General features: G+C 46.2%; 1 protein-coding gene across 2 annotated transcripts in view; it reads right to left on the bottom strand.

Moving 5' to 3' along the window:
- The window catches only part of raver1 (ribonucleoprotein, PTB-binding 1), a 36,525-nt gene extending 15,332 nt beyond the window's left edge, over positions 1-21,193 (bottom strand). The window contains exons 1-6 of one of the 2 annotated variants that reach the window (XM_072564430.1): positions 20,737-21,193; positions 13,476-13,542; positions 11,255-11,724; positions 8,591-8,782; positions 8,094-8,223; positions 6,922-7,025 (exon numbers count right to left, since the gene is read on the bottom strand). In XM_072564430.1, the coding sequence (XP_072420531.1) occupies positions 6,922-7,025; positions 8,094-8,223; positions 8,591-8,782; positions 11,255-11,724; positions 13,476-13,542; positions 20,737-21,063 (1,290 nt within the window). In that variant the 5' untranslated portion in view covers positions 21,064-21,193. The remainder of the gene's footprint in view (positions 1-6,921; positions 7,026-8,093; positions 8,224-8,590; positions 8,783-11,254; positions 11,725-13,475; positions 13,543-20,736) is intronic. The other variant, XM_072564429.1, reaches the window with a different exon arrangement.
- Positions 21,194-23,345: the final 2,152 nt, after the last annotated feature.

The raw sequence follows: 23,345 nt of genomic DNA, 5'->3' as shown, positions 1-23,345 counted from the left end.
ATAAGCAAAAGGAAAAACGACAGAGGAGTTTAATTTGTAAAACACCACCATTGTGATAAGGAGCACTGGTTCCAACACAGCTCTATTGGGGATGGAACAAATTTGGTGTTGGGAAACTGAAGTGAGTTGTGGCAAAGTAGGGTAAAGCTCCAGAGGATCAGAATTTTTGAGAACGCAGAGAACTTGACGGTTGTCTGTGTAAAACATGGCAGTGGGTACAATAACATCACTAGACCCTTGCAGGAAAGGCCACACTTCACAAAACATCAGTTTTACATGATTGAGGTAACCTTTGATCCAGAGCCTGAAGGTCCTTGTTGTGTGTGAACAAACTGCTCCACAACATGAAACAGGATCAATCGATCCAAGTGCAGGGAGGAACAGATAAAAGCAGAGCAAAATTCAAAATGAGAGGCAGAAATCAAATTAATTCATTTGCCAGGCACTTGTTATAATGCAATAGAACCAGGTGAAAGACCCTAATAAATTGCGTCTTTTAAAAAATTATGAAAGACAATATGTAAATCATGCAACTGCGAATCAACATTGGAAAGATCTCATTTCCCCCGTTAAAGGGGGAGTGTGTTTAAGTGCATAATGGAATATGGTAACTCACACCCACTGCAGACCCCAGGACCAGTGGGCCCATTCCCCAACCACAGAAATATTCACCCTTCACTTTAATTATTGCAACAAATAAACCAATTGATCTGTGTCCACTTCATCCAAAAACAAAAAATGATGCAGTTGTATCATTGTGATTAGTATGTGCTGTCTGTCAACACGATGGAGTCAAACCCTAGCATGATAATCTACTTGTTGTAGACTTACATTGAGGAATGCCTGGTTCTCCTTATTTTGCATCAGCTGGGTCCGAACCAGATTCTGCAGAAAAACTGGATTCCCAAGCAAAGCATTCTAGGACACAACAGATATAGAAGGGAAAGGGGAATGCAGTAGAAAATGAGAGGTCAGTCATTACTTGAGTAGATGAACAGAGTAAGAATAGTAAAAGCTATTCAATTCTGCAGTGCCAGAGAAGAAAGCCACCTTAGTAAATAGGCCCAAAAAGGGCGAGTTAACATCCAATAAAATCGGAAAGCAAGAATCCTATCGACACATGAAAGGATTTAAAGACAAGGGACCTTTTCAACCACAAAGCCCCACTGAATAAACTAAAAGGCATGTTCTTAATCCAGCAACTAGAAATCTATCAATTACATCTGAGCCTCCTCAACCCTCCAGTCAAGAATTCCAAAGTTTCAACACGGACTGAGAGATTCCTTCTCATTGGAGTCTGAATGGTTTACCTTTCATTCTGGGATTGTATCCCTTCATTCTAGACCCCTCGGCCAGTGGAAACATTCACTCTGTCTGTCCCTCTAAGTATTTTCTCAGTTTCTATGAGACTGCCTTGGATTCTTAAAAATCTCACCATAGGACAGACCCATTATCCAGAAAGTAGTCTTGTGAACATCTGCTGCACTCCCTTGCTGGCAAGCAATCCTTCCTTAGAACTATACAGTTGAATTTTGTTGGTTTTTTTTCGTTTTCCTCTCATGATAAAGCTAACTGACTATCCACCTTCCAAATTGCTTGCTGCAGCTGCATGGCAACTTTCCATTCCACATGTACAGCGACATCAGGTTCCACTAGACATCAACAGTTTCCCATTGCTCACCATACAAGGCAGACTTTGCATCTGCCATAATACACAACCTCACACTAATCATATTTTCTTCCATCTCAGAGGCTCTTGCCCACACCTTCAGCTTGTTCAAATGCTCTTGAAGGCTCTTTTGTATCCTTTTCACAATTCTCATCCCCACCAAGCCCTGTATTATCTGCAAACTCAAATCTTCCAAACAGTCCCTGTGTACATACCACTGATCTAGATTGTGAACAACTGGAGCATTAGCACTGATTGTTGTGGTACCCCACTGTCACAGTGTGCCAATCTGATAATGACCCACCAATTCTGACGCACTCCTTTCTGCCCATTCACCAATCCTTAATCCATACTGGTATATTTCCCACAATCTCATGGACTTCAATTTTATTTAATAACCTGTTTAAAAAAACACTCAGGTTTGTCATACATGAGCTGCTCTTCGTAAATCTAATTGGACTCTGTCCAGCGAAACAATTATTTTCTAAACATCCAGGAGCCACATCTTTTGTAACGGATGTGCATTTTCTCTACCGCTGATGTCAGACTCCAGGTCTGTATTTCTTCCTTTTCTCTCTCCCTCCTTTCTTAAAACAGTGAGGTTACATTTATTGTTTGCAGTCTTAGTAGAAGTTTGAGGGGTGATGACCATTTGTATCAATTGCTTTCTACATTCTGGGGTTAAGGTAACCAGATTCTGAGGATTTGTCAAATTTCAGTCCCACTCACTTCTCCAACTTTACATTAGATATTACATTAGATTCCCTACAGAGTGGAAACAGGCCCTTCAGCCCAACCAGTCCACACCGACCCTCCGAACAGCAATCCACCCTGACCCATTTCCCTCTGACTAATGCACCTAGCACTATGGGCAATTTAGCATGGCCAACTTCTTCTTTTACTCATTATTTCAACTCCACACACAGAGTTATAGAGATGTACAGTACAGGCACAAACTCTTTGGTCCAACCCGTCCATGCCGACCAGATATCCCAACCCAATAGACAATAGATGCAGGAGTAGGCCATTCTGCCCTTCGAGCCTGCACCGCCATTCAATATGATCATGGCTGATCATTCCTAATTAGTATCCTGTTCCAGCCTTATCTCCATACCCCTTGACTCCACTATCTTTAAGAGCTCTATCCAATTCTTTCTTAAAAGAATCCAGAGACTGGGCCTCCACTGCCCTCTGGGGCAGAGCATTCCACACAGCCACCACTCTCTGGGTGAAGTAGCTTCTCCTCATCTCTGTCCTAAATGGTCTACCCCGTATTTTTAAGTTGTGTCCTCTGGTTCGGCACTCCCCCATCAACGGAAATATGTTCCCTCCTGCCAGAGTGTCCAGTCCTTTCATAAGCCTGCCAGCACCCGGCCCATATCCCTCCAAACCCTTCCTATTCATATACCCATCCAAATGCCTTTTAAATGTTGTAATTGTACCAGCCTCCACCACTTCCTCTGGCAGCTCATTCCATACATGTACCACCCAGTGTGTGAAAAAGTTGCCCCTTATGTCTCTTTTATATCTTTTCCCTCTCACCCTAAACCTATGCCCTCTAGTTCTGGACTCCCCACATTCTTGGATCTTAATTATATTCAGGAAAACTCCACTCTTTTTTTTCCAAACAGGAAGACAGGTGAAGTGCGTATTTTGTTTTTCTGTCACAGGTAGGGAGGGGCAGGGTTGAAGTAGAAAGGATACAAATGTAAAGACTGTAGATGTTCATAAGTTTCACACACAACCTTAATGAAGAGTCAGTAGCCACCAAGTGAATAACAGCCTGCAACTGGATGTTAGGGATGACAGCAATATATACAAAGGTACTGCTGTGTTTAGAAAGCTCAACCCAGTCACTCAGAGGGACTCTCGAGTGTCAAAAACTATTTTGGCATTTCCGAATTCCTGCACTGAATATAAGGTTGCTGCGAATTACCACACAGTTCCTCTTATCTGGCTCTTATTTTTGGTGTAAAATACTTGCTGTCTTATAGTTCTCACTGAAACTAGCTGTGTAACATACTGCTCCACTTTCCTTAACGCCTGAAAGATAAACATTTCTCCCTAGATGCAAAGTACAGACAATTGCTGATATACTCAAATTATTGTCATACCAAATTGTGCAAGGAGCTTTCAATACTATACTAATATGTGCCGTACTTTCCTCAGATTCCAACTCTCACCTGTACATGCCTGTTATAATTAGCTAATAATAGAAATGGGGGTAACCGATGATGTACTTAAATTGCAATGGTTTCAACACTGCCTTGTTGTGAGCCCTGAAACATTCAAATCTTCACTTTATCAAGACAGAAATGTTAGCTTCACTCAATTAATAGTTTCTATATAATCATATAGATTATGATACCAGTGATACATTCTGTTGACAAAGAGAGAATTCTACAAGTTTTTTTGACATAATTCTCCCTCACTGACTGGATACAGAGATTTCTATGGACTGGAACATGACAGGTCGGAATTTCAGTTACCGAAGAGGTGTCTACACTCGGCTCATTCTGTATGCAGCGACTGTACCTTCCAGAGTTAGGCTCTGCACTCCACCAACACTTACTATCTGGGCTAGAAGATTATTGAAAACATCATCCTTCTCCCGGCTATGGGACAGCTCCTCCCAAAGACACAGTATCGACCCTAACCATTAAACAGCACAGTGGACATGACCCTCACAGCAAGGCAAGAACCATACAGACAGCAGCAGCAAACAGCAGCCCGATTTGATCTCACAAAGGCTTCCATTTCATCAAAGACGACAGATTGTGGAGGGCTCTCTCTAAATTTGGCTGCCAGCAGGAATTATTCACCATTCTCTGAATACTGTGCAATGATTCTCAATGGAGCCATCGCAAACACACTGGGGTCAAGCAAGGTCATATCATCACATTAATACTCTTCTCCATCTTGCTCACTGTAACTAGCCACCCGAGAGACATGAAACTTCCTAATGAAGTGGAGTTTCAGCATAGAACAAGCAGGAAACTGTCCAGCCCGCACCACCTCCAGTCCTGAGCCAAGACCACCCTGGGCCTCTGACACCAAGCTGCAATACCCAGATGGGAGAGAGTGTGCAGGTGCTCCAAAACATTGTCAATGCATTCAGAGGCATGTGAGTGAGGAGGCCTGACGCTAAACATCTCAAAGACAAAAAAGGGCATCTACCAGCCTACTCATGCTGCACAATACTGCTGCCCTGACTATCACTGGAGAACATGGACCAATTCCCATACCTTGTAAGCAAGGACAGATACCAGCTACGGAATTCAACACGGTTCTTCAGACAGCCAAGGATCACAGCAGCACACCCGAAGCAGACTGCTCGATGATAAACATCTCAAACCTGGCACCAGACCTACGGTCTGCAGGACAGTAGTGTTACCTGCATTTCTGTATGCGAAGGTACACAGCAGACATCTTAAATCCCAAGAGAAATATCACTAGCAATGCTTCTGCAAAAATCTTACAAATCCACTAACAGGATGGGTACTCCAACCTCAGTGCCCTCTTTCAAACGAACACTCCCACTATCGAAGTACTGATTATGGTCAATCAGTTGGCCTGGGGTGGGGGGGCGGGGGGGGAAGAGGGGAGGGGGTTGTCCCTCAGCTTACAAGACTCACTAAACAAGCTCAGTTACCAGCAGAGCACAGGGTGGGCTTCAAGGACATTCTCAAAGCTTCACTGGGAAAAAGATGCACCTTACTTTAGGCTGGCCCAAACTGCAGGAGCAATATCCATGAAGGTGTCATCTCAAGAAACATTCACCTGCCCAGGTGGAGGTCAGGTCTAAGCAGCAGGATAAATTTCAGATTGTGAGCGAGAGCGAGAGCGAGAGCGAGAGCGAGAGCGTAGATAGACAGGGGTTATGTTCATTCGAGCACAGAAGCCAGAGGAGTGAGTTGATTATGGTCTACAAAATTATGAGGGGTTTAGACCAGGTGGATTGGAAGCATGCTTTCCACTTTGCAGGTAACCAGTGGGCATAGATGTCAAGTAAGGGAAAGGTGGTTTAGAAGGGAGTGAAGGAAGTAATTTTTCACTCAGAGTGGTGGTATGTGGAACTCTGCCTGAAAAGGGTGGTAGACGTGGGACCCATCACAACATTGAAGAGGTCTTTCGATGATCATTTGCAATATCCTGGCATATACAGTTGCAGGCTAAGTGCTGGGAAACTGTACTTGGGCAGTGAGGTGCTTGATGACCAGCACGGGCACAATGGGTTGAAGACTCTCTCTCTTCGTACCATAAAACTTTGATGATAACGAGGGAAGTCGCCCACCAAACCCAGTGTGCATGGATCCATGATCAGACTTACTCAAGAGTGGAGAAGTCATCCTGGGTCAGGAGGGATTGCCTCAAAAGGTCGATACACTTCCAAAAGCTTCGGCAGATCCCCACAAAGCAACAGGAGACCTAGCTCAGCCTGTTACGTACCACGGTTGTGGGATAACATGGCCCCTTTATACCACATTATGGAGGGGCTTGACAAAAAGTATAGTCATAAACTATCCAGTTTATGGATCAAAGTGATGATCAGGTGGTAACAAGCCATATTGAACAGAACTGCTTACAGCCTCCATAGAGGTGGACACACAGCATTGGTCACCTGATCAGTTTTTAAAGTTGAACATAACATTTTGATCATGATCTGTCACGACTCAGCAGCCAGCCCAAACCCTAGGCAGAAAAATCCCAAAAGCTCAAGAGAAGTTCCTAGACCAATCAAATTCCATCTTACTGTTTCTGAGATGGGAATCAAAGATAAATGAAACCTGCTTTATTCAGTGTTGTGCAGTTGCGCATTTGTTTATAAGAAACATCATTGTTACCCTCTAAAAAAACATGGGAACACTGCTGTACTAAGAGCGTTAGGAACTGGATAAAATTCTCAAGAGCAGCTAGAACGATAGGAAAAATCTGAGGAACCTATAGCTGACGCTGGTGCTTACAGTGACTTCCTGTCACACTGATCTCTGCCATCACTGACGTTTTAAAAGGGGTAGTATCCCTGTGAGAGAACAGCTCAATGCTAACCTTCTCAGAGAGGGAACGGAAAGGAAGAGCAAGAAAAAAGGAAGAACAGAGCCAAGTGTCATCACGGAAAACAGAAAGCCTCCAAAGCCAAGTCTACTTCCTTAGGTCACCATAACAGGACACTCCGAAGCTGAAACAAACAAAACCAACTTGCAACTCTCCAAGCTAGCTTACAACGACTTGCTGCACAATTGGAAGTTTACCTGAGTTTGTGCTGGGTTTTGTCCCTGTAAAACCAACTGTAAGAGGGCTGCACTTAATCCAGGGTTCCCCAGCAGAGGCATTGAAGGGGCAGCTCCCAGAATTCCTGAATAAAATAAAGTCTTAGAATTAGTATCCCTGGTTCAGTTTTCACAGTTAAAGTTAACATTTTTCTTTCGTGTATTCAAACGTTTGCAGATCAAATTCAGACAGAAAGCTTCATGAGAATAAGATGCTCTCTAAGACGCTAAAAGATTTAATATTCTGATTGGGAGCACGTGACATGTGCAAACTTCCCATCTGACCTAGAAAGTAAATACTACTATCTCAGGCAGGGCACCACCGGCTCCAAGCTCCCTTCCAGGTCACACACCATCTTGACTTGGATAAGTATCATCATTCCTGAATAAAACGCTTTGCTTCCATCACAATACTCTGGGGGTCTCTTCATCACATGGACTCTAGTAACTCATGGAGGGGATGCACTGACACCTCTTTTAGGCTAACTCATGACATGCTGTGATACTATTTCTGCTTCCCTAGTTTATACACATTCTCCTCAAGCCCTGTTTCAATCATTATCTGGCAAACAGCAACAGGCTAGACTTGTGGCTGAAAGGGGTAAGGCTAGGGTCAGAGCTAAATATCAAAACCATGTACGAGAGCAGCCGTGGGTAATGCCATCAAGATTAAGGACAAATTGCTGCACTGCACATGTAATAGAAATACACTTTGGAAAACGTTGAGAGGGAGAAGCAAAACATTGCGATTAAAGTTGTAGAATTACCATGTCAAAAAAGGTGAAGGTCAGCTCGATCAGCCAAATAGTCGACTCTCAATTGTATGCTGCCACAGGACAGCAAGACAGAAGATTCTGAGTACTGCAGAAATTATAAACCTGATACAACATATATTGAAAGCCTCACTTATGCATACCTTTCTGTGTTCAAGACCTCAAGTTACAAAGCATTCTTAAATCAAGCCATAGCACAAAGTGCCCCAGTGATCATCTGTATGCACATGATAAACAGGGTCTGGTGATAGCCAGTTACCTGCCTGTGCAGCTCCAGTTTAACCTGTATCATCAAATCCTGACACAGTGAGTAACCAGAGAAGATCAGCTAGTTATGGGTGAAGACATATCTATTCTGGTGACTCAGTAGCCAGCTCTCACCTTGCTGAGGACCAGTGCCTCCATGTATTAATGGGTTTAGAAGAAGCTGCAATGTCGCTGGATTATTGAGGCTGTTCAGAATCTGCATAGGATTCGGTTCTGGGAGAAGACCCTTCCCACGGTTCATAGCCTGGGAAAAAAAGACAAAACAATGCAATTTCACTCTCCATTTATATTAACTTTGCATTTCTCCAACATGAAATAAGGATTCCACTGGAATCCCATAACAATTGCAGGATCTCAGCCCCATGGATGAGAGCTCCAGTTGTAGGGAAATCCAGTTCTATCAGCACTGGCTGTTCTCTGACAAAGCAATGGTTACACAAGTGCAATGTTTGAACAGGCAAGATGAGCCATTGTGGTTAAGCACCATTTTACTACTCTGTCAGATTGCACACCGTTTTTCAAATGCCATTGCTTCAAGCCAGTTCAGGTTTGGTCTATAACAGGTCATGGTTGTCCAGTGCTTGAATACATCAAGTCGAGGGGGTACTCACCATAGCCTGAGCAGCGATCAGTGCAGGAAGCATACTCCGTCCTGGGGGCCCAGGTGCACAGAATGAGACCCGAATGTGGTTCCCATCAACCCAGAGGCCGTCGGTCTCCTTCTGTACTTGCTCAGCTTGTTCCGCAGCTTCATATTCCACAACTGCAAAACCTCGGAATTGGCCATCAGGTCCCTGAGCCAGCTGCACAAAGGACACGTACAAGATATAAGCGATGGTGGAAGCAACAGATGGGAAATGGGTAAAAGAGACAAGAATAAATAAATAATAGTGAAACAAAGGGGTTGTGAAGAGCTCGCCCCTATCCCTAAGAACACTATCTTGTTATGCTACAGGTTCCCAGGTGCTGCTCTGGACTGTGCAGGGAGTCCAGTGCTGCCGCTGAGAAGACGGGCATTCAGAGCGTATAACAGGCTCCAAACAAATACAATGCTTGGACAGGTTGAAGCAAGCATCCAACTTGCAAGCTGCACGCTGCTGCCAGTTTAGAAATAGGAGGCGGCAAACTACTTACTCACTCCTCATCATAAACATAAAACATCTCAGTGGCTGGCTTGCCAGTTTCCTCCAGAAAGTTTGAGCTATTGTATTGATCTTCTGTTTGCAGACTGCTCTGAACAAACATTTGGTGTAGAACCCCTCCCTTTGTGGAAGTGTGTGACATGATGGGCAGTGTTGGCCACAGCTGATTGTTCCAGAACATTGGTAAGAACATGACTATCGGTGATCTGTTCCACAATAATGCTAGGATTTGTACAGCAGCCTCACGTGAAAGGAAACCCCCTCCCCACCAAAACCTTGACAACATCGTCAATTCAGCATTAGGACTGGCTGAAAGCTAGTCACTGTGATGCTTTATGTTTATGTTAAGGAGGAAGTAGTAGTTTGCCTCCTCCCACTTATAAACTGGCAGCTGTGTGGATGCTTGCTTCAACTATCACTGGCAGTTTGGTACAAATTAGCTCAAATTCAACCTACCACAGAACATAACCAGCACACAGTAAATCAAGACTAAATATCTGAATTCAAACCATTCACAGAAACAAGGCTTGGAAGATGTGCTGTCAACCTATCAGCTGAGAGGCACTGGAATATAATAAAGGACTGTTTCACAAGGACACCAGAGGATCAGAGCTATGTGAACAGGCTGGGGCTGTTTGCTTTGGAGCATCAGAGGCTGAGAGGTGACCGTATAGAGGTTTATAAAATCATGAGGTGCATGGATAGGGTAAATAGACAAAGTCTCTTCCCTGGGGTGGGAGTGTCCAAAACTAAACAGCATAGGTTTAAGGTGAGCAGCAAAAAATTTAAAAGGGACCTAAGAGGTAACTTTCATGCAGAGGGTGGTGTGGGTGTGGATGAGCTGCCAGAGGAAGTGCTGGAGGCTGGGTACAATTACAACATTTAAAAGGCATTTGGATGGGTTTATGAAGAGGAAGGGTTTAGAGGGATATGGGCCAGGTACTGGCAGCTGGGATTAGATTGGATTGGGATATCTGGTTGGCATGGACGAGTTAGACTGAAAGGTCTGTTCCTGTGCTGTATGACTCTATGACACACAAATTAGCATCCATCAGCAAATGCAGGAAGCAGCTTATCAAAAGCTTGCAAAATCTCACAATGCTCTCGATCAGCATCTAGACAGAATACATGGCTTCGTGCTAAATAATCAACTGTTGAGTCCTTGGGACTGAAAGGAACTGGCTGAGACTCCAGTTGTTCATAATTCGTCTTTTTTTTTTCCAACTGTACTTTTGGAGGAACCCCTCAGACCAACACAATCAATCTTCAGAGATTTGCAAACCTCAGCTCAGTGTTGAGTTGCTCCCATACACCAGACCTTTTAATTTCCAAAAACAACATCAAAAAAGAGAAGAGAAGAGACCACAGTGTATTTAAGAAAACAGAAACACCAGTACAATGTTCCTGAATCAGACAATTAAAAAAGATGCACAAAAATAATAGCAGTTAACACAGTCAACGTCAAGCATTCCTTCGTTGGCAGCAATACTCAAGAACATCAAAACAAAATGGCACAAAAGTATAAACCCAGTTGTAACCAAAAAGGTCCCAGCACCAGCTCAATAACTGAGATGTTATGTTCAGTGGAATAGAGTCAAAGAGGGAACAACAAGAACAGAAAAGTTTCTGACCCAGACAATGCAGAGTGAACAGAGGGGGATAAATGAGTGAGGCAGGAGCCTCTCACCAGCACATGCTAGTAGGATTGGGATGATGTCGACACGTTTGAAGGCATTTTCTAGTTTGAAGCCAACAGTAACACACAATTAATACACAAATGATAAATATCATCAGTGATCTGCAGAACTTCAAGTGAATGGGATGGAGACTTTGGAGAGTAAGGAAAGGGAGAAATGAGAGTTGAAGACAGATTGGCATGACCTCAACACCGGCCAATTCATTTCCCCCATTGTGCTCACATTGTTTTGGTCACATTCTCAGAACACACAGTGACAATGGATGGAGGTGAGGAGAGGGAAACAAGGACTAACATTTTGAAAGAACCCTGGCTCTGGGCTCTGATTTGACGTATGGAGCACAGAATGACACATGACTTCTGCACACTGCTTTGAAAAAGTTTCTAGACTTTTCTTGTTGTCATAGTTGCCTGTTCTCTGCGACCATTGTTCATACCTGACAATATGTTGGCTCATAGATGTCACTAAAGGCTTGGCTGAGTGCTGGCAGGTCTTTATAATCATGTGGCAGTTTATCCACACACAGGCACTTGGAATGAATGAGGTCAAGAGTCAGCTGATTTACGTCAGTCCAGTGAACATACAGGGTTCGTGTGCCCAGCTGTTTTCCAAGGAGCTCTGATTTAGCACGGGCAGCAGAGTCTTTTTTCATGTATTCCACAAAACCATATCCTTTTGAGTGACCAGAAATCTCACTGTACACAAGGAAACATCGTTCCAGGTTCCCAAACGGCCGCACCAGCTCCTCAAACTGCTGTTGAGTGAAGGAGAGAGGCAGGTTTGCAATGCAGAGCAGAGCATCGGTGGGCTGCAGCTGCACTGAAATCTCTCGATCCCGCAAAGTTGATTGATGAAATTTCTCAATGGCATCATTTGCTTGATCCCTGTTCAATAAAGTGACAAAAGCTGGAAAACAGCAAGAAAAAGAACAAGTTATAATTCAGCTGACCTCCGAAATCTCTTCTCTCCATTCTGCTAGAATACGGTTCTGTTGTCAACCTTGCTGCATTACTGAAACAGGAGAGTGAGGGAAGAGGGGATTGTGGAAAGGAGCAAGCCTGTCTCCACTTGCTAGCAGAGAGAATGTAGAATTACTGGACAGTGTTCAGTCACTGTGCTGATTTTCTCCCCAGTAATGAAGAGCTCAATTACAGCAAAAAGGACAAACAGCAACTTGCATTTATATCGCAGTTTGAATATACTGAAATGTCACAAGGTATTTCCCAGGAATCCAAACAATTCAAAATTGACACTTGGGCCGAATAGAAGATAGTAGAACATGCTAACAAAGTTTTTTCAAAAAGGGAGATTTTAAGGATGGCCTTAAAATGAGGAAGGACTGATAGAAGGAACTCCAGAGATCAGAGCCAGACAGTCAAAAGCACACATCTTATCAGTCGGGTGAAGGAAAACGATAAACAGGAGCAGGAATAATCCATTCAGCCCATGGGTCTGTTTGATCATTCTATAAGATCACAGCCAGACTGTGATGTCTACCCCTTTCTGCCTGGCCCCTCTGTACATCCTAACTCCCTTACAGATTAAAAGATTAGCTGCAACAGGAGAGCACAACAAGCCAGAACTAAAAATGCAGACATCTCAAAGAGCTTTAGGAAGTTACAGACTCCAAAGGGTTATTTGAATGAGCAAAATCAGCATCACCTTGGGCCACTTCCTTCTGAACAATTAAGTGAGCCTTCCCTCATTTAACCATTCAGCTTCTCCTTTCAGTTGAGTTCCCCCTCATTCAAAGCTTTCCCAACAATCAGGACTGCTAACAGTTGAAACTGAATTACAGAATCAGTGTGTGATTGACAAGTAGTCATTACGGAGGGACCAAAACAAAGCAAAGGCCAATAGTGCCATACCTCCTGACAGATTCCCAAGTACAGTGGTTCTGCATCATCACAGCCAATGGTTCCCTAAACTTCTTAAAAACTTATATTCAGTTGCAAGTTTCAATGAAAACTGATAACTGTGTAAAAGAAATGGACCAATCCAAATCCAAAGTCACATCAACATTCAGGAGATTTTAAAATATTACATTTCAGTCCAGAAACCTGGACAAAATATGCAACTGAACAAAAATGTTAGTGAACTGGAACATGTGACTAGGCAAAGCTGCCCTCAACTGGAAGCAAGCACAAAGCCATAACTTATTACTCAGTTCTAAAAAAGGTCAGAGAGACAACAAGGTACTTCAGATGGGTGAAGGGGGAATAAAGGATGGGGCCAGTTGCAGAGGATTCCTTTCTGCTGCCTGCAAGAGGGTGAAATCTTACTGAAACTGATAAAGTATTAAATAGGAGGAGCAAAATAACTCCAAATTACATTTAAGAAAATGAAAATGAAAATAAAAGAAACAAAATGAAAAGGAAAGTCACAACATATACTAAGAAAACTGCATGTTTAGAATAATTTATCCAGAAAAATAACCGATGTTTTTCAATGGCCACATGTGTAGTGGAGAAGTGGTGTACTGTACCAGACAGACAGACTTTAGGAATCCTGTGATTTTCAGATTGGAAAGTGTACCCAATCATGACACTGGAAATCTCAGCATGCATTTCTTGCTTTTGGACAAATAAAGCAGTTTTAGCTTGGTCTGGCCTAAAACTCAGGATCCTGGGAGATTGGTAAAAGCAGAGAACACTTACCTGTTCCTTTGTACTTGTCCACAAAACAGTATTTTAAATCATACTCGCTGAGCAGTTCATAGACCTCCTGTAAGACAAGGAAATGAGAGACTTTGAATGTGGTCAAAATGAAGATTTTCTGGGTTGAATGATTGCTTGTGCATATAGAGATTTGATGATGACTCCATGTGTACCTTAGGCTAAAAAGCATGGACAGTACTAACTCACACCAATTCACTTCAAAAAAAATGGACAAGTGAAACTCAACCAGTATAATGACAACCTGGTCAGCAGCTACCTGGCATACTGACCCAGTGCCAAGTCAAATTGGAGCATTTGATCACTAACAATTTAATTCAATTCTAAAACACTAATAGCCTCGAGCTCAATATTCACGTATGGCAAAATAGTTCACCTTCCAGTAACCTTACGAAAAGATTTATTTTAGCTTCCTCCTTTGTTCATTCAGCCATAACTTGAAGTCTATTAATGATTCACCAAGCAATGAAAAACAACCTTTTGCTGGTCACACACAAACTAGTAAAAACATCTGACACACTCTCGTTAACTTGCTCAAAATGATGTAATCGGCTATTAAGAACTGATTTCTTGTTATAGGATGTAAGCATGGAAAGGTGGTTTTGTTACTGGATGAGCAATCAAGAAGCCCAGTTTAACAATCTTTGAACACAAGTTTCTAACCTGCAAACAAGCACACCAATCGCACCAGGGCAACGTGAAAGCAATAATGGTGACCATGAAACAACTGGTTTGGAGCAACATCAATCCAGTCACAAACAGCTTGAAGGGAAAGAACACTGCCATTCCCACCTGATCCATATGCAACTCCTGATTGGCTTGCCTAGTTAAGCCAACCACCACGAGACAGCTCAGCACCTTCTCAAGGGTAATTAGAAATGGGTGACAAATGTTGTGAACGAATAAACTCCAAAAGCCTCTTCATATGTACCATCGATTCTGGGACTGATAGGAACTTTTACTGTGGTGGTCAGTCAAAGATCATGTCCAAAACGAACCAACTAGCACTGCAAACAGCACAAATCAATCTCCTCTTCAACAGCACCTACCAGCTTTTGTTTTCTACATGAGCACATTGAATAAAATTCCTGCCTTTCCTTCTTCAAATATTTATGCATCTACACCTTAATAGCTCAATGCATTCAGCCAGTGAATGAGAGAGCCGTAGAGAGTAACAATGTTCGAGACATTCAGTTCAGTGGTGAGGGAGTCATTTTTAGCAACAGTGATGCTCAGTAGGCTCCTGGAAGGCCTGTTGCAAAGACATAAACTAACATGAATGTTGCAGCAAGACACAATCAGCCTGGTTTGTAAGGCCCTATTATTACCTGGATAAACAATGGCTAGCGAGATTCAGTGCTGGAAAGGATTTTGTTCCACTGGAAATAGCAGTCAATCAGAATTCTCAGGCTTCAGGGAAGGAGACAAACAGAAAAGAACCATGAGGTTTGCTCAAATTTGAAAGATGCAAAGGTGACAGATTCTGACATCACTCAGATCTGTGTGTGGTGGGAGATGGGGGAAAATGCCTGATCTTGCAATATCTACTCAATCAGGAAGCACACACTATGACATTGCACAGGTCTTCCATCAAGATCAAAAAACAAATGCATCCCTGCAGCATCGCGGCTGCCTCTTACCCGAACAGGAAACAAGTCAGAGCAGAAAGCTCATTCAAACACTTCAACACAACTTGGTCTACTTAAATTGAAACAAAGTGTGTCGGCCTCAAATTCCTTATTAGCTCTCCACTTAAAATAAGTTAAGAGTTCTGCAGACTATGGTGAGGATTTATTTCCAATGAACCGGATCTGAGAATGTAAAAGTGAATATTTTTCATTGTTTGGCAGAATGCACACTCAGAAAAGTGCACTAATACTAGAGTCTCACTTCACCTGGGCCATCACAAATGTTACAGATTTCATCAAATTACTCAAAAGTCTCCAAGTGATCCTGATGAATGCAGTTCAACAGAAAGCACTAACAGGATATTTGTACTTAACAAGAAACTACTATTCATTACAAGTAAATTTGTTCTAGACACAGGCAAACAAAATATGAATTATCAACTTATAATTCTGTAACCTTAACTACACTCCTTCATAAACCTCTACACAGACATGCAGACAAAGACAAAATAAAGAATTTATAAATGGAGAAAGGAATATTAGTAGTACACAGTTCAATAGCACCAGTCCACAGGATTCAATGAGATGTTCCCATTGTTTCCTCTAATTCCATCCAATCAACAATCAACTTTCCAAATCCTTTTGGTTTTTTTTAATGCAGGCACAGGGCAGTTGGCAAAATAATTATTCAGTCTCTAAATCACTGATTCAAAGCAGGGGCCTTACAGGACAAATGGAGTGAGAATAACTAGCTCTCTTCCAATTCTCTGTTCCCATGCGCTCACTCTCCTCTCACAGAAAGCAAGGTAGGTTCTGAATTATTGCAGCATGAAGCCTTTCTGCCTCTGTACTGACAACTTGCCCAGGGGCCAGAGGATTGTCATGCTGATGACACTTGACCCCACAATGGTCCTGATTAAAAAACCAAATCAATTGGCTGTCTCTGTGCAGAACACAAACCTACAGGTGTGAGGAGTCCCACAACCCTCCCCAGTGCTTGATCAAAACAACAGCATCAATGCAACTCATACAGAGCTTGAGTAACTTGGTTAGAACTTCAGTCTCCTCGGTTTAGAGCAGTCTCCTTTTTCCATTGTCTACCATTCAAAATTCAAGGAAAATTAAAAGAGGTCTCTCCACAAGATGGATTGAGGGAAGAGAATCAGGTTGATTCAGTTTGTCTACTCAGAGTAGGGGGGTCACAGTACAAGTATTAAAATATCATGCAAATTCAAGGTTTGATGCACATCAGGGTCAAGGGATTCAGTCAGTGGTAACCACACTTATTTGCTAGCCATCTCTCGACACTAACTCTCACACACAGTTCTGTGGACAGTGACTGCTTTCTCTTGCACTGAGCTTAAGACCTCACTTTTCACATGGGCACAGCAAGTGAACTACAGCATCTGGCACAGCAAATACATGGATGGGAGGAAAATATTAAATATTACAGCCAAACTTTATCCTGCTTCAGACAACTTCGAAGTGTAGATTTTTCAGGCAGTGGACAACAGTTAAAAATCAGAAACGGATTGTGCATTCTCACAGGGCCACTCTGGTGAACTGCTGTCCTCATTCCCTGCCTGACTTGACTTAACTTAACAATATTATGTTGGGATTTTGTTACTTTGTCTAAGTTGCAAAATTTTCTAATAATTCACTGAGCCTCTTTCCGCCAACCTCCCTGTTGTTTAAGTGGGGGGCGATAGTAAAGAAAGGAAGCTCACACTCATATCACCTTGTTCCATTAAACAGGACAAGGGAAATGAGATACATATTGGCTAACATTTTGCCTGAAAAGTCTATTTATTAAAGTTATGAAACTGGCACATTTCAACGTGTAGAATACTAAACTTACACAAACCTTGTGTTTCCCACAATGAGGTATACCCTGGTGTTTCTAAAGGGGGTAATAACAAACAACAAGGTGGTGGACAGCAGGAATTTGGAACAATGACTGAGACACGGTTAATCAAACAAACATTGGGGATTTTTGAAGAGGAAAGCAACAGGAGGAAAAGTCAAATTGAAAAGAGCTAAAATGTATGAAGCTGAACAAAATGTTGCTGAGGGTTTTAGAGGGAAGGGAGAAAACAGATAGCGTTCCAGCAAGAATTACCTAAAACGATACAAATTGGCAGAATGAGGCCATCTGGCCTCTCAAGTCTGCTCAGCCAATTAATTGGATTATGGCTGATCTGACCACGGTCTTCAACTCAACTGTCATGTCTTTCTTCTGAATGACACTCATTCATCAATAACCTGCCACAGCCTCCAAATATTCAATGGCTGTACCTCCAGTGTTCAGGGCTGAACAGAGTTCCACAGATACACCAAACACAGAGGAAGGAGACTACCCTCAACTCCTTCAGCAGATGACTTTTTTTTAAAAACTGGTGCTCTCTATTTGTAGTCTTCCCTGTATGAAATATTGTCTCACCTAAGATCCTAAAAAGGACTGGATGAAGTTTCATCAAGACCACCTCTCATTCTTCTGAACTCCAAACAATATAAGTGCAACTTGTCCAACCGTTCCATACAAGATAACCAGCAGTCAAGTGAACCTTCTTTGAACCGTTTCTTTGCAATTATATCTTTTCTTAAATCGAGGAAACCAAAGCTTACACAATACTCAACAATTGGCTTCACCAACACTGTATTACTGATGTAAAAAAAAATCTTCCCTAGTTTTAGTTGGCGGCACAGTGGTTAGCACTACTGCCTCACAGCGCCAGAGACCCAGGTTCAATTCATGTCTCAGGCGACTGTGTGGAGATTGCACATTCTCCCAGAGTCTGCTCCGGTTTCCTCCCACAGTCCAAAAACGTGCACGTTAGGTGAACTGCCATGCTGAATTGCTCGTAGTGTTAGGTGAAGGGGTAAATGTAGGGGAATGGGTCTGGGTGGGTTGCGCTTTTGCGGGTCGGTGTGGACATGTTGGGCCGAAGGGCCTGTTTCCACACTGTAAGTAAGTAATCTTTACATTTCATTCCTCTTGCAGGAAAAGACAACATCCCCATTTATGGTCTTAATCACTTGTTGTATTTATATACGAACATTTTGTGTTTATGTACTAGGACACCCAGATCCCTCTGTCCATCCAACTCCTACAATCTTGCTCCATTCAAATAACATGTTGCTTTTCTATTCTGCCTGCTGAAGTTCACATTATACTCCATCTGCTGAATTTTTGCCCATCTATGGGCAAAAAACTTATCAAATCTATGTTCCTTTGCAGACTCATGCCCTCTTCATAACCTACTGCCCTAATAAACTTGGTGTCATCAAATTTACCCACTACGCATTTCATTTACACTTATATAACCACAATGCTGACATAAAACCAGCCTCATTCAATAAAACCTAAACAAGAAAATGTTTGTTTTAGCGTCTGCAAGCTCAGTGAAATGCATGTTTCTCTAGCAACCATCAAGGTCTGACATGCTCCATAAATGCTCACTAGAATGCCATCTGGAGTCATAGAACCGTACAGAACAGGCCCTTCAGCTCATTGAGTCTGTATTGTCAAAAACATACTCCCTGCATTAGTCCAACTGTCCTGCACTAGGTCTATTACCTTTAAAGTTATGTAATTCTAACCTGCTCTCATACAGATTACATTCCAGCCTGTCAGACCATGCACAGCCATGGAGTCAGATGTACAGCATGGAAACAGACCCTTTGGTCCAACCTGTCCATGCCGACCAGATATCCCAACCCAATCTCGTCCCACCTGCCAGCACCCGGCCCATATCCCTCCAAACCCTTCCTATTCATATACCCATCCAAATGCCTCTTAAATGTTGCAATTGTACCAGCCTCCATCACTTCCTCTGGCAGGTTATTCCATATACGTACCACCCTCTGCGTGAAAACGTTGCCCCTTAGGTCTCTTATATTTTTCCCCTCTCACCCTAAACCTATGCCCTCTAGTTCTGGACTCCCCGACCCCAGGGCAAAGACTTTGCCTAATTATCCTATCCATGTCCCTCAATTTTGTAAACCTCTATAAGGTCACCCCTCAGCCTCTGACACTCCAGGGAAAACAGCTCCTGCTTGTTCAGCCTCTCCCTGTAGCTCAAATCCTCCAACCCTGGCAACATCCTTGTAAACCTTTTCTGAACTCTTTCAAGTTTCACAACATCTTTCCGAGCCAGATATTTTCTCTTATTCGGTATAGGAACTTGCAACCTGGATCTGCCTTTGCATCAAGCTTACTAAACCTTAGAAGCACTTTCCTGAATTGTCATCACCCACTGACTAATGTGTATTAATTTCCAGCTCATTGGAAATTGTATGCCACAGAATAGCAGAATTGACCAGATTAGATGTTTGCAAAACTGGACCATTTCACTTTTGCTGAACTTTAGTTCACAGGACTAGTTGCTGAGGCACATCGCCGGATTTACCCTCGCAGTACATATCCACCACCAATATGCTGAACAGCTCCAAATGGAAAGTATGTGTTTGCCCACGGATTCAGGATAATACAATTAGGAATTTAACGGTGTGTCATTCAATGGCAGCATGACATTCTGGTACTGTAGCTAAGACAAGAGTTCCACCTGTGTTCATGTGAAAGGAATGAGGGTGTGGGGGTAACATAAACGTAGCTTAAATTAAAATACTCAGTTGAAATATTTGTGTTTGGTTATGCCTAAATGATGATATCGTCCAAAAGACATTAAGCCCCATCACTTTCAGTACATACACAAAAAAAACCCAATAATAGGAATAACTAGTATCTGCTGTGATTCACAGAGATAACAAATGGCTTGAAGTGCCAACTCAGTTAAAGTTTCTTTGTTACTCAAAGATCCTAAAATAAATGTAAAAACATGTAAACAGCAATGCTATTTATATGTTCCTTTAAAGTATTCATAAAGATGGAAAAACATAAGAACATGGAACTCCCCACATAATTAAACATTATTTTGCAGAGGTTGACCAGAAGAAGTTCAGTACAATTCTAAATATACATTTACATTAAAACTGCTAACTAAACATCAGTTATGATTTCCATCACGAACGCCTTAACTCACATTAGTTAATCATAAGCAGCCTGCAGACAATCTGGGCGAACTAACCCACACTAAATGCTAACTGTCTGTCAGAAGACAGTTCTGAGGTTAAATCAGCTGAGATTTTATCCATGATTTGGAGGTGCTGGCGTTGGCTTGGGGCATACAAAATTAAAAATCACTCAACACCAGGTTAGAGTCCAACAGGTTTAATTGAAGGCACTAGCTTTCGGAGCGACGCTCCTTCATCAGGTAGTTGTGAAGGGCACAATTGTAAGACACAGAATTTATATCAAATTGATATAACTTGAGATTTTACCCAGATCTCTTACTAATAATGCTAACGCCCGCTAGGTTTGTAAATAGTAAATGTTCCTTTGTGACAAGAATGCTAAAGCACAGGAAAGAACAGGAGATCATTCGGCCCCTCCAATCAGCGCTATCCCACAATCAGACAGGGACATGGGGGGGGGGGGTGTGTGGTGCGCAGGCGCAGTGCAGGCGGTAGGGCCGCATGCCTGCCCCGGGCTCGCTGCCGCCCCCCGCGCCCAGGTCCCCTGGCGGTGGCGGTGGCGGTGTGGGTGGGGAGTTCACCTGGGTGATGATATCAGACGGCAGGTTCCTGATGATGATTTTACGGCGGTTGCGGAACTCGCGGCAGGTCCGCTGCAGACGCTGCTCCTTCTCGGCGGCCTCCAGCTTCGGTAGCGTCTCCTCGGGAGTTCGCCGCCGCGGGACCGCCTCCGACTCGCCCACCTCCCCATCGGCCGGCTCCAGCTCGGCGGCCTCCCACTGCTCATCCTCCCGGAATGCCCCCGCTCCTCCCTCCTCCGCTTCTTCCTCCTCCCGGTTACTCCCCTCATTTTCCCCGTTTTCTCTCAGCTCGCTCCCCGGCGCAGTAACGGACACGGTCGCCGCCATCTTGAATTAGCAACAGGATGGGCGCTTCTAATTGGCTGGCCGGATTAAAGCGGCACGTGACCCCGGCGGGACGAACCACCCCGGAGCAAAACGGGGGCTGATTGGTCTGGAACCGATCGCTTCCGCAATCCCCATGTGTCGCGATATCGGAGCGTGGATGAACATGGAGGGCGTGGGCGTGGTAAGGAGGAAACGGGGGGGGGTGGGGGGGTAAGGAGGAAACGGGGGGGGGTGGGGGGGTAAGGAGGAAACGGGGGGGGGGTGGGGGGGTAAGGAGGAAACGGGGGGGGGGTGGGGGGGTAAGGAGGAAACGGGGGGGGGGGTGGGGGGGTAAGGAGGAAACGGGGGGGGGGGTGGGGGGGTAAGGAGGAAACGGGGGGGGGGTGGGGGGGGGAAGGAGGAAACGGGGGGGGGTGGGGGGGGAAGGAGGAAACGGGGGGGGGGTGGGGGGGGAAGGAGGAAACGGGGGGGGGGTGGGGGGGGAGGGAGGAAACGGGGGGGGGTGGGGGGGGTGGGAGGAAACGGGGGGGGGTGGGGGGGGGAGGGAGGAAACGGGGGGGGGGTGGGGGGGGTGGGGGGGGAGGGAGGAAACGGGGGGGGGTGGGGGGGGAGGGAGGAAACGGGGGGGGGTGGGGGGGGAAGGAGGAAACGGGGGGGGGTGGGGGGGGAAGGAGGAAACGGGGGGGGGTGGGGGGGGGTGGGGGGGGTGGGGGGGGAAGGAGGAAACGGGGGGGGGTGGGGGGGGAAGGAGGAAACGGGGGGGGGTGGGGGGGGAAGGAGGAAACGGGGGGGGGTGGGGGGGGAAGGAGGAAACGGGGGGGGGTGGGGGGGGGTGGGGGGGGTGGGGGGGGGGTGGGGGGGGGTGGGGGGGGAAGGAGGAAACGGGGGGGGGTGGGGGGGGAAGGAGGAAACGGGGGGGGGTGGGGGAAGGAGGAAACGGGGGGGGGGTGGGGGGGGAAGGAGGAAACGGGGGGGGGTGGGGGGGGAAGGAGGAAACGGGGGGGGGTGGGGGGGGAAGGAGGAAACGGGGGGGGGTGGGGGGGGAAGGAGGAAACGGGGGGGGGTGGGGGGGGAAGGAGGAAACGGGGGGGGGGTGGGGGGGGAAGGAGGAAACGGGGGGGGGTGGGGGGGGAAGGAGGAAACGGGGGGGGGTGGGGGGGGAAGGAGGAAACGGGGGGGGGGGTGGGGGGGGAAGGAGGAAACGGGGGGGGGGGGGGGGGGGGGGAAGGAGGAAACGGGGGGGGGGGGGGGGGGGGGGAAGGAGGAAACGGGGGGGGGGGGGGGGGGGGGAAGGAGGAAACGGGGGGGGGGGGGGGGGGGAAGGAGGAAACGGGGGGGGGGGGGGGGGGAAGGAGGAAACGGGGGGGGGGGGGGGGGGAAGGAGGAAACGGGGGGGGGGGGGGGGGGGGAAGGAGGAAACGGGGGGGGGGGGGGGGGGGGAAGGAGGAAACGGGGGGGGGGGGGGGGGGGAAGGAGGAAACGGGGGGGGGGGGGGGGGGGAAGGAGGAAACGGGGGGGGGGGGGGGGGGGGGAAGGAGGAAACGGGGGGGGGGGGGGGGGGGGAAGGAGGAAACGGGGGGGGGGGGGGGGGGGGGAAGGAGGAAACGGGGGGGGGGGGGGGGGGGGAAGGAGGAAACGGGGGGGGGGGGGGGGGGAAGGAGGAAACGGGGGGGGGGGGGGGGGGGAAGGAGGAAACGGGGGGGGGGGGGAGAAGGAGGAAACGGGGGGGGAGAAGGAGGAAACGGGGGGGGGGGGGAGAAGGAGGAAACGGGGGGGGAGAAGGAGGAAACGGGGGGGGGGGGGAGAAGGAGGAAACGGGGGGGGGGGAGAAGGAGGAAACGGGGGGGGAGAAGGAGGAAACGGGGGGGGAGAAGGAGGAAACGGGCGGGGGGGGAGAAGGAGGAAACGGGGGGGGGGGGGGGGGAGAAGGAGGAAACGGGGGGGGGGGGGGGGGGGGAGAAGGAGGAAACGGGGGGGGGGGGGGGGGAGAAGGAGGAAACGGGGGGGGGGGGGGGGGGGAGAAGGAGGAAACGGGGGGGGGGGGGGGGGAGAAGGAGGAAACGGGGGGGGGGGGGGGGGGGAGAAGGAGGAAACGGAGGGGGGGGGGGGGGGGAGAAGGAGGAAACGGGGGGGGGGGGGGGGGGGGGGAGAAGGAGGAAACGGGGGGGGGGGGGGGGGGGGGAGAAGGAGGAAACGGGGGGGGGGGGGGGGAGAAGGAGGAAACGGGGGGGGGGGGGGGAGAAGGAGGAAACGGGGGGGGGGGGGGGGGAGAAGGAGGAAAC

This window comes from Chiloscyllium punctatum, chromosome 46 (genome assembly GCF_047496795.1).
Source record: "Chiloscyllium punctatum isolate Juve2018m chromosome 46, sChiPun1.3, whole genome shotgun sequence".
NCBI lineage: Eukaryota > Metazoa > Chordata > Chondrichthyes > Orectolobiformes > Hemiscylliidae > Chiloscyllium > Chiloscyllium punctatum.
The sequence above is the reverse complement of the archived record's forward strand: the minus strand, read 5'-3'. Positions and strand labels throughout refer to the sequence as shown.